The 19,515-nt window shown below is 43.0% G+C and overlaps 1 protein-coding gene across 4 annotated transcripts in view; it reads left to right on the top strand.

Annotated features, from left to right (window-relative positions):
- Positions 1 to 19,515, top strand: part of MBOAT1 (membrane bound glycerophospholipid O-acyltransferase 1) — a 107,894-nt gene that overhangs the window by 85,042 nt on the left and 3,337 nt on the right. For all 4 annotated transcript variants that reach the window (XM_045795724.2, XM_087858094.1, XM_087858095.1 and 1 more), the window contains 5 exons: positions 392 to 584; positions 6,441 to 6,544; positions 8,830 to 8,894; positions 11,047 to 11,179; positions 16,277 to 16,428. In XM_045795724.2, coding sequence (XP_045651680.1) covers positions 392 to 584; positions 6,441 to 6,544; positions 8,830 to 8,894; positions 11,047 to 11,179; positions 16,277 to 16,428 — 647 coding nt within the window. The remainder of the gene's footprint in view (positions 1 to 391; positions 585 to 6,440; positions 6,545 to 8,829; positions 8,895 to 11,046; positions 11,180 to 16,276; positions 16,429 to 19,515) is intronic.

Genomic DNA, 19,515 nt, shown 5'->3' with positions numbered 1-19,515 from the left:
GGTGCTATTGCTATCCCCATCTTAACAAAAACAAAATGCCCCCCTTTTTTTTCTTAAAGACTTATTTATCTGAGAGAGAGTGTGTACGAGAGAGAGCAAGCATGAGTGGGGGGAGGGGCAGAGGGGGAGGGAGAGAATCTTAAGCCATCTTGGTGCTGAATGCAGAGCCTGAAACTTGGCTCGATCTCACGACCCACGAGATCACGACCTGAGCCAACATCGAGAGGTGGATGCTTAACCGACTGAGTCACCTGGGCGCCCCCGAACGTGGCCTGTTTTTATGAAGTCGGGAACTATAGTTGTGTTGATGTTGAATGACATTCCCTGGAATGTTTTCCTCATACCGGAGTCTTGCGTGGTTACACTGATTTTCCCCCCCCCACATTTTCAGAGAGCTGTGATACACAAGTTGTGCATGACCTTGGTGTCTCTCCTCCTGTTTTTGACGCTCACGAAGTCCTTCCCCGTCACCTGCCTGGTCGATGACTGGTTTGTTCATAAAGCAAACTTTCTGACTCGACTCTCCTACTTGTATGTTGTCATGCAAGCCTCGAAGCCCAAGTATTACTTTGCCTGGACATTAGGTATGTTTGATGGAAGGGCCCTGAGTGAATGAGGGAAAGTGAGACTCCTTGGATGGCCTACCCAGAACAGCATTTTGGATCACCTAATCAAAAAAATTCCATGCATGACGGAGGCAGCTGAACGAGTATCATTGTGTACTCTCCAGCAAAGCACTCCTACGTCCCGCCATCCATAAACTCAATTATTCGTGATAAGAGAAAAGCAACCCTTTTCTTTCGTCACTTCAACTCAATGATATTAACAGATGTCCAAACTTGGAAGCTTCCTTCACCAATCAGAGCTGCCCAGTAGTATAGTGGAAAGTTAGGGGAAAATTCCAGAATGATCTGGCTGTCTTGTCATTTTTCTGGGTTGTGCATAACAGGGGGCGTGCTTGAAGAAATTTACCAACACACATGCTGATTTAGGTCACGCTTTTTCTTTAAGAAATTGTGGGTTTAAAAAAAATTGTCGGTTAAGCTTGATGCCTTAGAAACTGATTTCAAGTGACTTTTTTTTTTTTAAGGTAGAAAGTTCAACTTGATTTGCTTTTCTCTTTCCTTGCAAACACTTTTAGAATGGAAAAGTTTAAAGCCGTGCTGGAGTGAGCAGTAAGCCCTCCTATTTACTTACCGGGAATGATAAGGGATTTTGATAAGGCACGCAGCTCAGGAATGGAAATTTAAGTGCTTAGCTGAAGGTGACCTGGGGCTTGATGTCAGGGAGCCCTGATTTGGTTTATTAAGTCAAACAGATGATTAAATTCAGTGCCTAGTGCTTAGTCCGTGTTCCGCGAGTGAAGACGTAGCCCTTAATTGAGTTCCTTTTCTCTCATCTCATGCTCCAAGTTTTTATCCCCAAATTAAAGCTGGTAGCTACTAAATTATTTTTTTATTTTTTATTGTAGTAAAATAGAACATAGAATTTATTGTTTTAACCATTTCTAGTGTACAACTTAGTGGCATGAAGCTCATTCACGGCGTTGGGCAGCCGTCACCACTCTCCATCTCCAGCAGGGAATTTTCCCATCACCCCAAACAGGAATGCTGTACCCATTAAAAAATAATAATAACTCCTCATTTCTCTCTCTCCCCAAGTCCTGGTCTAAATTATTTTTAAAGGTGGAAATGTTCGGGGAGAAGTTCAGTCCAGTGTGGTATTTACGTGACACCTGGCCGGAAAGATCGAACTGAGGGCTTTTAAAACATTTGTAGTGTGGGGAGTTTTGTTTGTCCCCTTTGGTTCAGTTCAGGGAGTTTCTGTCGAGTACCAGGTTCTGTGCCAGGAGGAAAGCGAAGGTGAGTGAGCCGTCTTCTCTGCCGTCAGGATTGTTAACGGTCTGCAGGCACAGAGATGGGCATACCGACCAGGCAGTAACGTGGAGAGCTGTCCCAGTGCCAGCAATCGAGAGGGGATGATGAATATAGACCGGTGGTTTTGGAAGGCTTCAAAAGCCTTATTCCTCTTTCTGCACTTGCTTTATGACTTAAGAATGGTAATTTCTTCAGTAGGTAGGCATGACACGTACTGTGGTTGGAACCCTGCTTGGAGCACCTGGCCTATTTTCCTACGTGAAATACTTAATGTTTCCACTTTGCTCTAACCTGAGTGTGTGTGTTTGCGAATGAGAGAATGAGAGAGAGAGAGAAAGAAGAGATAACAGCTCACTCCCCTTGCTACTTTCTACGTCTTCATTTACCGTTCCTTTTCTCTCCTCTCTCCCTACCTTTCCCGCTCCCATATTCTGTATCCTAGGGCTTAAGGGCTGGCTTCTGGACTAAATCAGCTCCTGCATTAGGAGGAAGGCAAGGCCCTGTGTGGCCTCCTAGGGAAAGTCTAATGAGAGGTGGGTTGTGCTGGGGGGTGGGGGGAGTGGTGGGGACTGGGTTCCAGGCAACAGGGGGCGTCTGGCATCATTCTGCGCTTTTGGGAGTGCCCCAGATACTGGGAGTATCCTTTTCTGTGGGTAGCTTTCTCTGTGGGCTTGGCTCTTTTCTATACCCCCCTTCCTTTTTTTTTTTTTTTTTCTTTTTTGGTGGGGGGGGGTAGCTTCCGAGAACTACTTCATTAATTCGTATGGCCTCAGTTTGAACTTTGTTACTGTTTAGATTGCACGGGCTGGTCTGAAATTAACCTTTGTATTATTTATGAATAAAGAAGCAATGACTAGTCTAACAGGGAATATTTAAACTGCGTAGCCGAATAATTGTTTTATCCAGCTCCTTAAACATCATTTACATATAATTGATGCACTAATTATACGTGATTATGAATTTAATCCTTAAAGCTGGCCTCTTCATGAATCTCGGCTGAGCTGCACCGTGTTAGCCTCGCTCTCGTTACTGTTTATATTGAGATAATTAAAGCAATTTTCCTTGGACTTAGTGTACAATTCTGGTTGTTTTTCCCTGACTAATTAGTACTAATTAGTGAGACTCAACTTCAGCCCAGGCTGTGTTCCAAGGATCACAACCTCCCAAATAATGGGTGTCCAAGTTACTTTATCTGTCATAGTACAATAGACCCTACGAGTGAACCCAGTTTGGGGCTGGTGAACTCAGAACCCCTAACTGCTCAGAGACAAAACCACGTCACCGATAAGTGGTGGTGGAATGAACGAGGGGGAAGCAGGCACACTCCCTAGCCTCTCGGCCCAACACCTGAGAGCCACTGTTCTGGACTTTCTTTGGTCTTTCAGAGATTCCTAGCCCCTCAGGTGGTGGGATCAGAATCCTTTCTAGCATTCAGAGCCTGGCACTGTTTACCACCTGAGTGATCCGAATGTTAGCCTCACTAAGCTTTGGCAAGTGGGTCGGGGGGAACAGCAGCTGACATTTCTTGAGTGCTGACTTGGGCTAGGCACTGCACTATGAGCTCCACTCATGCCTTGTTTAATTCTTTCAACGTGGCTTTAAGATAGGTACCACTCTAATATCCATTTTCTTCTCAAGGGAATGGGTTTCTAGACGTTAGTCAACTCTCTCGAGGCCATATGTTCAGTATGTTGCTCAGTGGAGACCCAGAAGCAGGGGGCTCTGCCCCTAGAGCCCACCCTCACCCAGCATCTTCACACTGCTGGGCGCGCCGAAGGAGAATGCTTATAGAGTGCTTTATAAAGTCCTGGAAAGATCGTAGGCACCCAGAAGAGAAGTTGTTCTGGGTTTTAGACAAGGCTGGAGGTAAGAGAAGGAGTTGAAGGGCTGCTGGTCCCATACTGTCTGGCCAGCCCTGGTTTTCGTTTCCAACACAGACCCCAAAGAGCTCCTCTTCTCCTGCTTCAGCTTATCTTGTCATTCACAGTTTCTTCCCACACATTTAAAACTTCATTTCTTTAGAAAAGTGTCTGTTCATATCTTCTGCCCATTTTATGATTTATTTCTTGTATATTGAGTTTGAGAAGTTCTTTGTAGATCTTGGATACCAGTCTTTTATCTGTATGGTTTCACTCATTTATGGAACATAAGAAGTAGGAAGATCAGTAGGAGAAGAAAGGGAAGAAGAAAGAGGGGGTAAACAGAAGGGGGAATGAACCACGAGAGACTGTGGACTCTGGGAAACAAACTGAGGGCTTTGGGTGGGGGGGAATGGGATAGGCCGGTGATGGGTAGTAAGGAGGGCACGTATTGCATGGTGCACTGGGTGTTATATGCAAGTAATGAATCATGGAACTTTACATCAAAAACTAGGGATGTACTGTATGGTGACTAACTTAATATAATAAAAAATATTTTTAAAAAACTTCATTTCTTAATGGGCACACCTCTGCTTAGTTGTTCCTTTCGTTTTCCACTGAGTTTCCATCCAGTCGGCTTGGGAGAATGACTTAGCGGCTCTCAGTACTTCTCATCCTTCCTTCTAAAAAGAAGCCAGATCATGTCCCAGTGAGGCCAAGCATAAGATAAGCAGTGTTAAATCACCAGCTATGCCAAAAGGAAAGGGGACAAACACAGAACAGGTTGTTTTTCTTGAGAGTAACCCTTCAGAAGTCGCTCTGGAGCTGGACCTGAACTTCTATGGAGAAGAATGACTAGAGCCTCAAGAAAGATTTCTTGAAGATCTCCCCAGATCTAAGACCTTAAGTCTAAGTGCTGTGCTTTGGTTTACTTTTTACTTAATTCCAGTATAGTTAGCATACAGTTTTATTGGTTTAGGTATGCAATGCAGTAATTCAACACGTCCGTACGTCACCCGGTGCTCATGACAAGTGCACACCTTAATCCCCATCACCTAGTTCCCCATCCCCCACCCACCTCCCTTCTGCGAACCATCAGTTTGTTCTCTGCAGTTCAGAGTTTGTTTCTTGGTTTGTCTCGTTTTTCCTTTGTCTTCTTAAATTCCACATAGGAGTGAGATCATATGGTGTTTCTTTCTGACTGACTTATTTTGCTTAGCATTATAACCCTCTAGATCCATCCATGTTATTGCAAATGGCACGATTTCATTGTTCTTATGGCTGGGTAATTTCTATTGTGTATATGCATGCCACATCTTCTTTATCCATTCATCTATCGGTGGACACTTGGGCTGTTTCCATAGTTTGGCTATTGTAATGCTGCTATAAACATAGGGGTGCATGTAGCTTTTAGTATTTTTGTATTTTGGGGGCAAATACCCAGTAGTGTGATTACTGGATCACAGGGTAGTTTTATTTTTAATTTTTTGAGGAACCTCCATACTGTTTTCCACAGTGGCTGCCCCAGTTTGTATTCCTACCAACAGTGCAAGAGGCCTCCTTTTTCTCCACATCCCCACCAACACTTCTTTCTTGTGTGTTTTTAGCCATTCTGTCAGGTGTGAGGTGATATTTCATTGCAGTTTTGATTTGCATTTTCCTGATGATGACTGATATTGAACATCTTCTCATGTGTCTGTTGGCCATCTGGGTGTCTTCTTTGGAGAAATTATCTGTTCATGTCTTCTGCCCATTTTTTAATTGGATTATTTGTTTTTTTAGGATGTTAAAGTTTTTGTTTTTTTTTAAAGAAAATATTCTAACGGAATTAACTTGAACTAAGTGAAAAGAGACAGCCTTCTGGTCATCATAAAAGTATATTGATTTCATCAGGTCTCTATTTGATTATAACATCACATAATTAAGGAATTAGAAATGTTATAGTCACTGCAGGGGGACATTTTCTTATCGTTCCGTGAAGTGGAATAAAGTTGGAAGCGGGAGCTATCCCAAACTGACTTCATGGGTAGGATACTTTGGTAATTGGGTCCATGTGTGGTCTCCGTGGTGGCTGGCCCCAAATTCACATCTCTAGCTCTGCTCTTTGTCTTGTGCTCTAGACTTTTCTAACCGTATCTTGGCAGCCCTGGCTGATACCTACTGGCATGTCATGCTTAATATGTCCAGAATGAGCTCCAATTTCTGCTTCAGAGCTGGTTCTTGTCCTGACTTAATGCTATCCGTTCATGCCATGCCATCTTTAATGACAGCTCTTGGACCTGTCCAAGTCTCCTGGCTCCCCTGTTTCTTCTGGTCTCTGCTTCTGAGCTTAGATGTTATGTTTACCTTCTTGCCTTTCTCCCGTCTTCCATCAAGTTGGTCACTAAATCCTATTGCTCGGTGCTGGTTCATTTTTCTTTTATTTTCATTTTGCATTTTAGGAGCACCTGGTCCCTTTTATTTAGCAGCTGCTCACTAAATGCTAACGAACGAATAAAAATGAATGAATAAAAATGAAGGCCACCAAAGAGCCCAAAAGATTTCTGTGATTTATAACGGTACCAGGTCAATTGTTTTGGTTTCTTTTCCACGGAGAAACTACTGCCTATCTCTCAATCTTAAAGCTAGACAGACGTTTAATATCTTTTAAAGCAGCAATGTGACTTTTGTTCCACATCCTAATGTGTTGTTTTAAAAACCATAGCTGATGCAGTGAACAACGCAGCTGGCTTTGGCTTCAGCGGAGTGGATAAGAATGGAAATTTCTGTTGGGATCTGCTTTCTAACCTAAACATCTGGAAAATTGAGGTGAGTCTATTATGCTTTTCAATCAAGCTCCCACGGAGAATAAAGCAAGTGGTTTGCTTTGAGTGTGGTATCCCCGGAAGCTCTTCCTCAGAGGGTCCAAGGCAAAGCGATCGGGGAATGCCAGATCCAGCGGCCTCCGGGACATTCTGTGTCTTAGGATTTTTCCTGTTTTTTTAAAGATACCTACTTTCTTGACAGTTGTAATGGTTCACGGAATGACATGCAGAAATCTGAAAGAGAGCCAGGAAAATCTTTCTGTTGTTTACATTCCTGTTCTCTCAACTAGAAAGTACAAATGTCATTTTCTCCTGTTTCATGTTCTGCTTTCTTCAGTCAAGAATACAGACGGGAAGCTCCTGTATTTAGGTTTTTAATATTGCAAGCATTCTCTGCTGTTCCTTTTGAAACATTTCTAATTCATTTGCTTTTACGAAGAACAGTCACGGCACATAGCTTTTAGGCCACTAGAATCCGTGTGGTTTTTGTCTTTCACTGGCTTTGTGTTTGGACCGTGGCTCTCAAGATGTCCTCATCTTCAGAGGTGGGCTCTTTGGGACCCATCATTCTTGGTTTTCCTGGCATTGTGAGCCCTCAGAGCGGAGTGGAAGGCCCAGTGTTTGACCCTTCCCTCCTTGCTGCTGGGAGGAAGTGAGGGCAAGGTTCTCACTTAGACAAGGGCCGATTCTGTAGCCAGGTGACTCAGATGTGCTGTTGGTTGTGGTTTCCTGCCCACCACAGGGCAGGCAGGGTGCCATTGGAGAGTCTGGGTGGAAGGGGATATGCATTTAGAGCAAGAAACCAGGGAGGTGGAGACTGACCACCTGCTTCCCGTTAGGTGGGCATTCGGCCAGGAGGAGACATGAATATTCTTTCTCCACCTTCCCGATGCCAGAGGCTTCTCTTCATCTTAAATGGCTTAAACCAAGTTGCAGCCTCCAGAACGACCTTTCTCATTTTTGGAAAAGCCGTGTAGATAATCTACAAGCTTCTCCTTTCTATACAGATGACGATCCAAGAGAGTCCAAATGTGTTAGGACTTTGCTCCCTTTTCCCACTAAAATTCTTCTCTTCCTCAAAAATCTCGGATCACTGCTGGCTGCCTGGGAGTGCTGTGGATACATGTCCTTTACAGCCCACCAGGATACAAGACACAGTCCTTTCACTGTGGGTATGTGGTCAGGGTAAAGGGCTAGGCTATTAAGTTATATCTTTATTATTAAAGAAAACCAGAAGGAGGGATTTTGCATGTTCAGTAGAGTTGAGAGCAAATAGCTAAAGAAAACCAAGGAAGTCTGATTTAGTTAAGGTACATTGAAGCTGTGCATATAACATTTTAAGAGCCAGAGAAGACCTAAATAACACCCCTCAGGGTTTTGAAATAAAAAGTCATCATACGATATCTCTCCATCTCCCTATCTACCCATCAGTCCATCCATCCATCCATCCATCCATCCATCCATCCATCCATCTCTCTCCTTCCCTCCAAACATACTATGTTAGGCCAGTGTGTGGTGTAAGATTTTCTTAGCGTTGAACTAGAAAAAAGTGGCCCCTCTACAATTAGGAATTCTGGTTCTTGAATATTTGCTTTATGCTTTCTACTACTGGCCTTTGATCAGATCTTTTTTAAAAAAATTTTTAAATTTTTTTTATTTAATGAGAAAATTCAAGTGATGGCTTATTTTAGAATCTCTCTTCTTTGGTACCCGTATCATTACCAGTTGGGTGATGTTTGTTTTCTTTTTGGTATTGAGACCCCTTCACGCATGAAATCTCTCACTGTTCTAAATACAACTGGAAGCATTTGAACTTGAGCCGCTATTTGTAGAATAACTTCACAAGACTGACCTAGTTTATAGACGGCCACATAGTGAACGAGGACAAATTTAGGCTGTCCTCAGAAAGGCCCTAAATTGACATGATTAAACTTTTCCGGTGGCAAAGCCCCTTTTAGAGTATTTAGTTTTAAAACTCAGATGACTGAAAAAAAAAATTTTTTTTTTTAACCGGAGTGGAAGAAAAACCTACAAGACATTCCTTTCCTATAATTTGAAAATAAATTTTGAGGGAAATGAAGACTTTGCAAGCCAAGTTTTGGTGCAAAGTAAATCTTATAAATACCAGAAAATTTTCCTGCGTAGGACGGAACAGCTGATCTACTCTCGATGGAGGAGTCTCTATTGAAATAGCACATTTCATCTGCCACCAGGGAAATTCTGGGGACGACTTTCCATTACTTGGGGTATTTTTAAAGCTAATGATAGGTGTTATTTTCTTCCTTCTAGACTGCCACAAGTTTCAAAATGTACTTAGAAAACTGGAATATTCAGACAGCTACTTGGCTAAAGCGGTAAGAAAAATACAAATGACCTCATTCCTCATGGCACTGGGATATGTTTAGATGGGAGTCACCAGACGAGCGGCCGCGCTGCCCGTCATGCTGTCACCCGACACTTTTGTTTTGTAGTAACATCTATGCCCTGGAAATGGAAAAGTAGAAAGTAGTGATGTGAGAAGGTCACAGTGGAGCACTTCATAGTGCCGTTCCTGGGCATCAGCCTCTCGTTTCAGTTTGCATAGCAATCCCATGAGTGGTTGGTAGTTAGCCCCATTTTACAGATGAGGAAAGTGAAACACAGAGAGGTTACGTCGCTTGCCCGAAGTCACACAGCTAATGAGGATTAGAGAAGAGCCCCAACAGCCAGGCTCTGTGTTGTGCTGCCGCTTCCCTAGAGGAGGGTACCTTGCTCAGACGTCAAGGAGGGTCAATGTCAGCATCGAATCGCTGACGATCTCCATTTATCCCTCGTATTAAAAGCTTTTTAGTACCCCAGATATTTATGCTTTTTAACTTTGTGTTCTTTGTTCCTGCTTCTCCGTCCTTTTGTTTCCCTACACATTCCAAAATTGGAAAGTTGACGTAATACGGAACTAACAATATGCTATCCTTGAAGCAACAAACTCTAGCTAGTGACTGTTCCTATCATATGAGTGCAGGGAGAGTCTGAAACTATCAGGCTGGAGATTCTGTTTTTGATCCACAGTGTTTTTCACGGGTCACAACATGGGGGTAAGAGACCATGTATAGTAACACGTCCAAGGTAAGCTCATGCACTGTTGTCCGGAAGTTGATCTGAACACGCAATTTTGGAAAATTTGCACCTATTATTGCTATTAATTTTGTCAATTTTTATTTTTTATTTTTAAAGATTTTACTTATTTGACAGAGAGCAAGAGAGTACAAACAGGATGAGTAGTAAAGAGGGAGAGGGAGAAGCGGGCTCCCTGCTGAGCTGGGAGCCCAATGCGGGACTCCATCCCAGGACCCTGGGATCATGACCTGAGCTGAAGGCAGATGCTTAACCAACTGAGCCACCCAGGCGCCCCGTATTTTTTCAATAATTTTAGCATAAAACTCTCTTTCTGTAAATTGGGTAATCCCAATGTACCAAGAGTCCTACTGTCTCCAGTAGGAGTTTATGTTCTAAGATGACTGAACAATGTGAGCACATAATAAATGAAAAAAAATATTAAAGCATCATTTAAAAGATGAAATATCTTATTTGTACAAAAAGATACAGAGGGTAAGAAACAAATACCTGGGCAAACTACCCCATGTCAAAGAAACATTGCAAGTGGTGTCCCAGTCCTATGTTTCTCTCTCCAAATGCATTCTCTTTCTTTATATGAAAAGGGAGCCATAATCCTTAGTTTGGGTTCAAATCGGTTACTTTTAACAACCCATACACAGCTGGAGAGGTGTTAACTATTTGAATTCCTATTTTTTTATTTGGGTCCTCTTGTTTAGTAAACCACATAAGTGCCATTGGTGCTTTGTGGATTGAATTTGTTTTAATAAACAACCAAGAGTCAAAGATCTCCAAGGTATTTGCAGACAAGTTCTAAATCCTCACACTATCACTTTTTAAAGCAAATTCATGGATTATAATCCAACGGACACTGTAAGAGCTGAAAAGTCATGTAGCCGACACACTGATTTTGTGCTGGAGTCATTGCCAAGAGAGATGAAAGGGTCTGCAGCTAGCTAGGTGGCATAGGGGCTAGGCTGGAAAGATGAATTAACTTTGACTACATGAGGATATCTGTGTCTAAAGATGCTCTCCTGATTTTAACATTCATCGTGCTAGTGGCACTTACCCGTATGTATTCCCAGTAGATCAGGGTATTGGTGGAGTAAGCTTCACAAGGCAGGAGCTCTTACTGCGTAGAGTGACCACTTGGACTTTAGTAGACATAGTATGATGTTTCTAGATCATTTTGTTCGTGAGGTTAAAACTTCATATTCCACTCCCCAAATGATTGGACTGTGAATTGCCTGTCTGATAGCATTCAGGACATGGAGTTCAGGCAGCTGGGATGGCACTGAAATCCCTGACAGACAGTGGACTGATCAGGTGATTTTTGCGTGGTCTGAAGATGGAAGTGTAGGTAAACGTTTCTAGTATGTCTGACCTGCGACTCGTATCTTCCTGTCTTCATAGAGTATGCTATGAACGGGTTCCATGGTACCCCACGGTGCTAACCTTCGTCTTGTCTGCCTTGTGGCATGGTGTCTATCCTGGATACTATTTTACCTTCTTAACTGGAATCCTCGTCACAGTAGCAGCCAGAACGGTAAGCTTCTTTTGGTTGTAGGAGCTTTTCCTTAATAATCTGATGCCTCTATGTTTGCCATTAGAGAAATACTTCGATGTATAGGAATTTTTGGCCATAAAATGATGAACTATTTTCATGTTATTTATAGACGGTGTTTGCAAAAAGGAATTTTAGCAATAATGAATGTTTAATACCTTAACAGATGAAAAAAAAATTTTTAAAGATTTATTTAGAGGAGAGAGCACGAGTGTGTGAGTCAGGGGGAGGGGCAGAGGGAGAAGGACAAACAGACTCTGTGCTGAGCACGGAGCCCCACATGGGGCTTGATCCCACAACCCTGAGATCATGACCGGAGCCGAAACCAAGAGTTGGATGCTTGACTGAGCCACCCAGGGGCCCCATCTTTATAGAGGTGAAAACATTTTTAATCATTAAACAGAAAGTCTAGCAATTACAGATGAAGATTAGTAATTGAGGCTCTGTAGGCTTCATTTTCCTTATTCTCATCATCACTTCTCAGTTCATTATCCTAAGCTTAGAAATCAGTCTCTGCAGCCAGTAGGAACTGTGTTGTTAGAGATTGCTCTAACTTTTCATGCTGTCATGCCTGATCCAGTAAATTACTTTACGTGAAATTCTTCGTGAATTTTATAAATTCAGTTCTCTGGGTTTTTGGGGTAGGCTTCAATTTGTCCTAGAGTGTTCCTATCATCTGCTGGTTGTAGAGCAGGGTGATAAAGACATAAAAAATATGCTTGTCCTTAAAGAATGAGACAAGCATTGATGTTAATTGCAGCTCAGTGTGCTGATTGTCAAATAGTGTTTTGTGGCTTTCCTTATTCAGGTGCCAGGAATTTTTTTTTTTTTTTTTAAGATTTTATTTTGACAACCAGTGAGAGAGGGAACACAAGCAGGGGGAGTGGGAGAGGAAGAAGCAGGCTCCCAGCGGAGGAGCCCAATGTGGGGCTCGATCCCAAGGCAAATGCTTAACGACTGAGCCACCCAGGCGCCCCTAGTGCCAGGAATTTTTAATGACATGTGTCAAACCGAAGTTTGGATGTGAATTTAGGAGCTCCAACAGAGCTGTTCACTCATTCTTGAATTCATGTACTCTATGAATATTTCAGGAGCCCACCTATGTGCCAGTTTGGGTTCTGGGCACTGGGATACGACAGTGAACAGGAGTCCCTTCCCCACAGAACTCCTGTTTTACTTAGGTGAATGCTTGCTAGAATAGATGTGTGAACAAGAATGATAATTGATTATTTTAAAAGTACACTCATCAGCATGAGTCATAAAGTATATATTGTACACGGGTAGCAAAGAACACATTTTCTCTTCTCCCATTTATCTACCTACTTAGATTATAAAAGTAAAGAGCAGATGGCCAGGACAAACTAAAACAAGGACCAGAATTTTGTTTATTAATATATCCAGAGTATTCTTCCTGAAGATGTCTTTAGCTCTGTGATCTCAGTTGGTATAAAAGCACTGATTTCCTTTTCAGATGGCCTGGAAATATTTTTCACAAATGAGGTAGGTAGGGGGTAGAAAGGGTTGATAGAACAGGATTCCCAGGAGAATGAACTCAGTAATGAAGTGTCTTATGCGCTGATACCGCTCATGCGTCCCGAAGGGATGGAGCTCAGGCTCTATCTTGAACGCGGGGCCAAGGAGGAGTTGGTTTTGTTTTTTTTTTAATGTCTTTTTATATTATGTTAGTCACCATACAGTATATCCCCGGTTTTCGATGTAAGGCTCGATGATTCATTAGTTGCGTATAACACCCAGTGCACCGTGCAATACGTGCCCTCCTTACTACCCATCACCGGCCTATCCCATTCCCCCACCCCCGCCCCTCTGAAGCTCTCAGTTTGTTTCTCAGAGTCCATAGTCTCTCATGCTTCATTCCCCCTTCTGATTACCCCCCCCTTTCTTTATCCCTTTCTTCTCCTACCGATCTTCCTAGTTCTTATGTTCCATAGATGAGAGAAATCATATGATAGTTGTCTTTCTCTGCTTGACTTATTTCACTTAGCATTATCTCCTCCAGTGCCGTCCATGTTGCAGCAAATGTTGAGAATTCGTTCTTTCTGATAGCTGAGTAATATTCCATTGTATATATGGACCACAAGTTCTTAATCCAGTCATCTGTTGAAGGGCATCTCGGCTCCTTCCACAATTTAGCTATTGTGGACAATGCTGCTGTGAACATTGGGGTGCATATGGCCCTTCTCTTCACTACATCTGTATCTTTGGGGTAAATACCCAGTAGTGCAATGGCTGGGTCATAGGGGAGCTCAATTTTTAACTTTTTAAGGGACCTCCACACTGTTTTCCAGAGTGGCTGTACCAACTTGCATTCCCACCAACAATGTAGGAGGGATCCCCTTTCTCCACATCCTCTCCAGCAATTGTTGTTTCTTGCCTTGTCCATTTTTGCCATTCTAACTGGCGTAAGGTGGTATCTTAGTGTGGTTTTGATTTGAATTTCCCTGATGGCTAATGATTTTGAACATTTTTTCATGTGTCTGTTAGCCATTTGTATGTCATCATTGGAAAAGTGTTCATATCTTCTGCCCATTTTATGATTTGTTTGTTTCTCGCGTATTGAGTTTGAGAAGTTCTTTGTAGATCTTGGATACCAGTCTTTTATCTGTAGTATCATTTGCAAATATATTCTTCCATTCTGTGGGCTGCCTCTTAGTTTTTTTGACTGTGCAGAAGCTTTTTATCTTGATGAAGTCCCACAAGTTCATTTTATCTTTTGTTTCTCTTGCCTTTGGAGATGTGTCATGAAAAAGGTTGCTGTGGCTGATGTCGTAGAGGTTGCTGCCTATGTTCTCCTCTAGGATTTTGATGGATTCCTGTCTCACATCGAGGTCTTTCATCCATTTGGAGTTTATCTTTGTGTATGGTGTGAGAGAGTGGTCAAGTTTCATTCTTTTGCATGTAGCTGTCCAATTTTCCCCACGCCATTTATTGAAGAGACTGTCTGTCTTTTTTCCACCAGATGTTTTTTCCTGCTTTATCAAAGATTAGTTGCCCAAAGAGCCGAGGGTCCATTTCTGGGTTCTCTATTCTGTTCCATTGGTCTATGTGTCTGTTTTTGTGCCAGTACCATGCTGTCTTTGTGATCACAGCTTTGTAGTACAGCTCGAAATCTGGCATTGTGATGCCCCCAGCTTTGTTTTTCCTTTTCAACAGTTCCTTGGCGATTCGGGGCCTTTTCTGTTTCCATACAAATTTAAGGACTATTTGTTCCAGTTCTTTGAAAAATGTCATTGGTATTTTGATCGGATGGCATTGAAAGTGTAGATTGCTCTGGGTAGCATGGACATTTTAACTATGTTAATTCTTCCGATCCATGAGCATGGAATATTTTTCCATCTTTTTGTGTCTTCTTCAGTGTCTTTCAAGAGTGATTTATAGTTTCTAGAATATAGATCCTTTACGTCTCTGGTTAAGTTAATTCCAAGGTAACGTATGGTTTTTGGTGCTATTGTAAATGGGATGGATTTCCTAATTTCTCTTTCTTCGGTCTCATTGTTCGTGTATAGAAATGCAACTGATTTCTGAGCATTGATTTTGTATCCCGCCACATTACTGAATTGCTCTATAACTTCTAATAGTTTGGGAGTGGATTCTTTTGGGTTTTCCATATAGAGTATCATGTCATCTGCGAAGAGAGACGTTTTGACTTCTTCTTTGCCGATTTGGATAACTTTTATCCCTTTTTTTTTGTCTGATTGCTGTTGCAAGACTTCTAGTACTATGTTGAATAATAATGGCGAGAGTGGGCATCCTTGTCGTGTTCCTGATCTTAAGGGAAAGGCTTCCAGCTTTTCCCCATTGAGAATATTTGCTGTAGGCTTTTCATAGATGGTTTTTATGAGATTGGGGAATGTACCCTTTATTCCTACACTCTGAAGGGTTTTAATCAGGAAAGGATGCTTTATTTTGTCAAATGCTTTTTCTGTATCTATCAAGAGAATCATATGATTTTTGGCTTTTTCCTTCTGGATAAAATCTATGACACTGATAGATTTGCGAATGTTGAACCACCCTTGCATCCCAGGGATGAATCCCACTTGGTCATGATGGATAATCCTTTTAATGTACTGCTGGATTCTATTAGCAAGGATCTTGTTGAGGATTTTGGCGTCCACATTCATTAGGGAAATCGGTCTGTAATTCTCCTTTTTGATGGGGGTCTTTGGTTTGGGGATCAAGGTAATATTGGCCTCATAGAATGAGTTTGGTAGCTTTCCTTCTGTTTCTATTTTTTGAAATAGCTTTAGGAGAATAGGTATTATTTTTTCTTTGAATGTTTGGTAGAATTCCCTGGAAAACCATCCGGTCCTGGTGTTTTGTTTTTTGGAAGGTTTTTTATCACTGTTTCAATCTCTTCATAATTAATTGGCCTGTTTAAGAAATCAATTTCTTCCTGTTTCAGTCTTGGTAGTTTATAGGTTTCCAGGAAGGCCTCCATCTCTTCCAGATTGCTTAATTTATTGGCATAAAGCTGTTGATAAAAGTTTCTAATAATCCTTCCAATTTCATTGGTGGTGTTGTCCAAGAAGGAGTTTTTAACCTACCAAGGCAGCCTCAGGAAGCCTTTCCTGCTTTGGGGCTAACCTACCTCTAAGCCAGCCATTGTTTTAGCTGGGCCTTTGGTTCTTGGATCAGGGAATGAGGTGTCTTTCCGGAGGCAAATCTAGTCCCATATGTCAAAAGGCCTACCAAAAAAACCTCCCAAGACTAACTTTTCCATAATTATGTCAGATTATTATTTACTGACCTGGAATAAGATTTTTGATACGTTACTAAATGAAAAAACAGGCTAGAAAATCAATCTGTGCCACCAATCAATGAAAATACAAATACAGATATGTACAAATAGAGAAAGGCTTGGAAGGATACGTGCCAAGTTAATAAACTGCTTTTCTCTAAGGAGAGGTCAAAAAAATATTTTTGCTTAGTTCTTTGAACAATTGTCTACAGTGGATGTAAATATATATTTTGATAGTGAAAACCATAAGGGTACTTTTGATCGCCTCTGTTGCTGAAGTATACGGCCTTCCTGCACAAACTGATGCCTTCCTTGGCTTGCAGGTGCGGAGCAACTGCAGGCGTTACTTCCTTTCCTCAAGAGCCCTCAAAGCTGTGTACGATGTGGTCACCTGGGCAGTCACTCAGCTGTCCGTCTCTTACACCGTCGCACCCTTTGTTATGTTGGCAGTTGAGCCAACCATCAGCCTCTACAAGTGAGTTTCCATTGTTCTCAACTGCCGTTTCGTACACTCGTGTTTTCTCTGTGTTTGACCTGGGAGTGGGTGACTCGATCACTCCGAATTAAGAATGTCTAAATACAGCTTCGAAATGAAAATGTCCATAGACAGCTCTGGGAGGAAAGGGTTATCCCAGGGATCCCAGCAAACACATAGCAAGATATCCGAATGAAGTTGGCGGGAAGCCTTTCAGATATTCCTACCATACTGAAGGGATGCTAGGACCATGAATTTTGAAGGGCTAGATCTGATTATAAACTCTAGAGGGTGAATGTGCTGCCCTTGCCTCTTTTTCCCAGGGTCAGGCTATGTTGGAGTCTCGGGGGACATCCTGAGAACAGGACAGACGTGGGCAGCGCTGATGGGCACATGGAGGATTTATGGTGTGAGCTGCAGGGGTGGAGGGATGAGATGGCTCAGACCAGACACAAGAGGCCTTGAAGGAAAGGGCGTCAGGCCTTTATCTTCAGCCCCCGGTGGTCCTGTGGAACTGTAAACCTATTGCTTACTTTTATTGTTTCACTCAGGTTGATGTAGTGTTTTTCTGTTGGCAACGGGTTGTGTGACCTGTGGCAAGGGATGACCCTGTCTTACCTGGCTTTTCTCACCTCTACGTGAGGTTAAGAATAGACTAAACTATCACAAAGCACCGTTTTAGGATTGAAATGATGTAAATGTGCAGAGCTGAGCCCAGTGCCTGGCATATTGTCTGTACTTGGTAAAACACTGACTTGTAGTATGGAATGCTTGCACGGGCTTTTATAGGTTATTCTGAAATCGTAGCTAGGCTCCAGTGCATACAGTGCAAGGATACCCTGTTCATCAGTGGGGAGATCCTGGTAGTTGTTGCACTGGTCAGCAATGATCAAAGCAGCTTTTACTACTCACTATACAGATAGCAAGGCCTGGAAGTAGAGAGACACCCCCCCACCCCAGGTTATAGGAAAAGAAGGTGAAGGAAATATATAATACTAGTGAAGTCTGTTTCTGTACCACCAATTAGGTCCTAGAAGTTATGTCCGTATAACGTGGAAGTTGAGCTGGTTTATATACAGATGTTTCTAGACAAGGGATGCTGGAATAGTGGGAAAGAATTCTAATCTTCAGCACAAGAGCTCTCAGTGAAGCTGCTACAGAAGGGGGGGGGCACGAGCCCCTTCAGCCCTAGAGCAAGAACATTGACATTGCGGGTCCCTTCACTGAGCCCCCTGTTCTGAGAGGTACCCTGCCCCCTTCCCCCCCACACACCTGCTCTGCCCCGGCTCTCAGCCGGTTTTCCTCCTCCATGCCCACCTTGAAGGCAGTCCCCCCCCTCCCGTGCCTTGCACACAGCTCCATCTTCCTTCCCCTCGTCTCTGTGCCCTCTGGCCAATATTTGCCCTCTCTGGTCTTCTACATTTTTAACATCGAGCGATCTGCCCGGCTTAGGTGCTGTTTTTCTTAGTGCTCTGGTTACAGGGTCTCACGGGTTTTGAGTTGTCTGACCCAGTATTTTAAGTGCATGGTACTGCTGAATGGGAGATTTTTTTTTTTTTTTTTCACGTGATAGCAGAAATGGCTGCATTCAACTCAAAACCATTTAATACCTTTTGTTTGCTGGGCACCGTTCTAGAAGCTGGGGATAAAGTGGCGAGAAAAATATAGGAATCAGTCCCAGTCCCACGGAGGGGCTAGCCTGATGGAGATAGGCATTAATGGGCAAATTGGTAAATACACACTGAGAGCGTTCTCTGAGTGAATGGTACAAAGATCTGACTCAGCCTGGACATCCAGGGCGGCTTTTGGGTGAAAGTGGCATTTGAGCTAAGACCTGGGGGCTGCAGAGGGCGTGAAACAGGCGTAGTGTGAGACAGGAGGGGAGGAAGGCGGGTGGGGTGGAGCACTCTGCACCATGCTCCAGACACAGGAAACAGCATAGAAAAGGCTCCCTGTGCTAAGAGGAGAGCTGTGTCCCGAAGCCCCAAGTACCAAGAGTGTTGGCAGAACATCGACTCTGGTACACAGCAGTGAGCTGAGAGAGAGAGAAGCAGGTATCACTATCCTTGTTTATCCCTGGAGGAAGCTCAGGGGAATTGAACAAAACTCAGCTGGACTAGAGTTTCAGACCCAAAGTTCCCTTTACAGCCAGAACAGTAGAAAGAACATTTCTTCAGGAGAAGCTACTTGGGAAGAATGTAACTGGCCGAGGGTCACGCTAAATAAGGATTTGTTTGAGATGACACGCATTTAACCGACTAAAGTATGCTGATTCCTACACGCAGGGGCTCCAGGGGAAGAATCAAATCGTTACCTAAGTAGATTTCCGTTTCTTCTCACACACAGTCATTCCCTACCCAGATCAGCCCTGTCCCCTCGAAGTGTCTGCAGTGACAGAAATGCCAGCTGACGTGTCAGCCACAGCGCATGTGGCCACGGAGTATTGGAAATGGGGCTAGTGTGACTGAGGAACTGAATTTTCAATTTCACCTCCTTTTAATAGCCACATGTGGCCAGCAGCGATCCTAGTTGGCGTCTCAAGAAGTGTTTTCGGCGTCTCAAGAAGTGTTTTCAGCCTCTCCTAAGAGAATCACTGAACCTGATGAAAGAAATGAAAATTGAATTATCTTTTAGTGGAGGAGGGTCTGGTTGCCTTCTACATCTGTTCCCCACCTGGGACTAATTCTAAACCCACAGTGAATGGCAGGTGTATGCAAATCCCCTTCCCAGCCTGTCCTTCACTGCTCAACATTTACATTTCAGACGTGATTTTTAAGTGAGTCAGTTTTCAATCTATCGTGCCTTCATAGCTTTAAATTCCTACCTAATCTTTAAGCTGTAAATGAGTCTCAAGGGAACACGTAAATGTGTTATGAAAGAACCTGTCTTAGCTCGGGGTGCTAGGACTAAGTACAGACTGAGTGAGTTCAACAACACACCTTTCTCACAGTTGTGGAGTCTGGGAAGTCCAAGATCAAGGTGCCTGCAGATTCGGTTTCTGCTGAAAGCGCTCTTCCTGGCCTTCTCTCTGTGCCCTCACCTGGCAGAGAGAGAGAGAGAGAGGGACAGCTCTGGCTCTGGTTTCTG

Source organism: Ursus americanus, chromosome 32 (assembly GCF_024610735.1).
Source record: "Ursus americanus isolate L20-20 chromosome 32, mUrsAme1.1.p, whole genome shotgun sequence".
In the NCBI taxonomy this organism is placed as follows: Eukaryota; Metazoa; Chordata; class Mammalia; order Carnivora; family Ursidae; genus Ursus; species Ursus americanus.
Note: the sequence above shows the minus strand (reverse complement) of the source record. Positions and strands in the feature narration are given on the sequence as shown.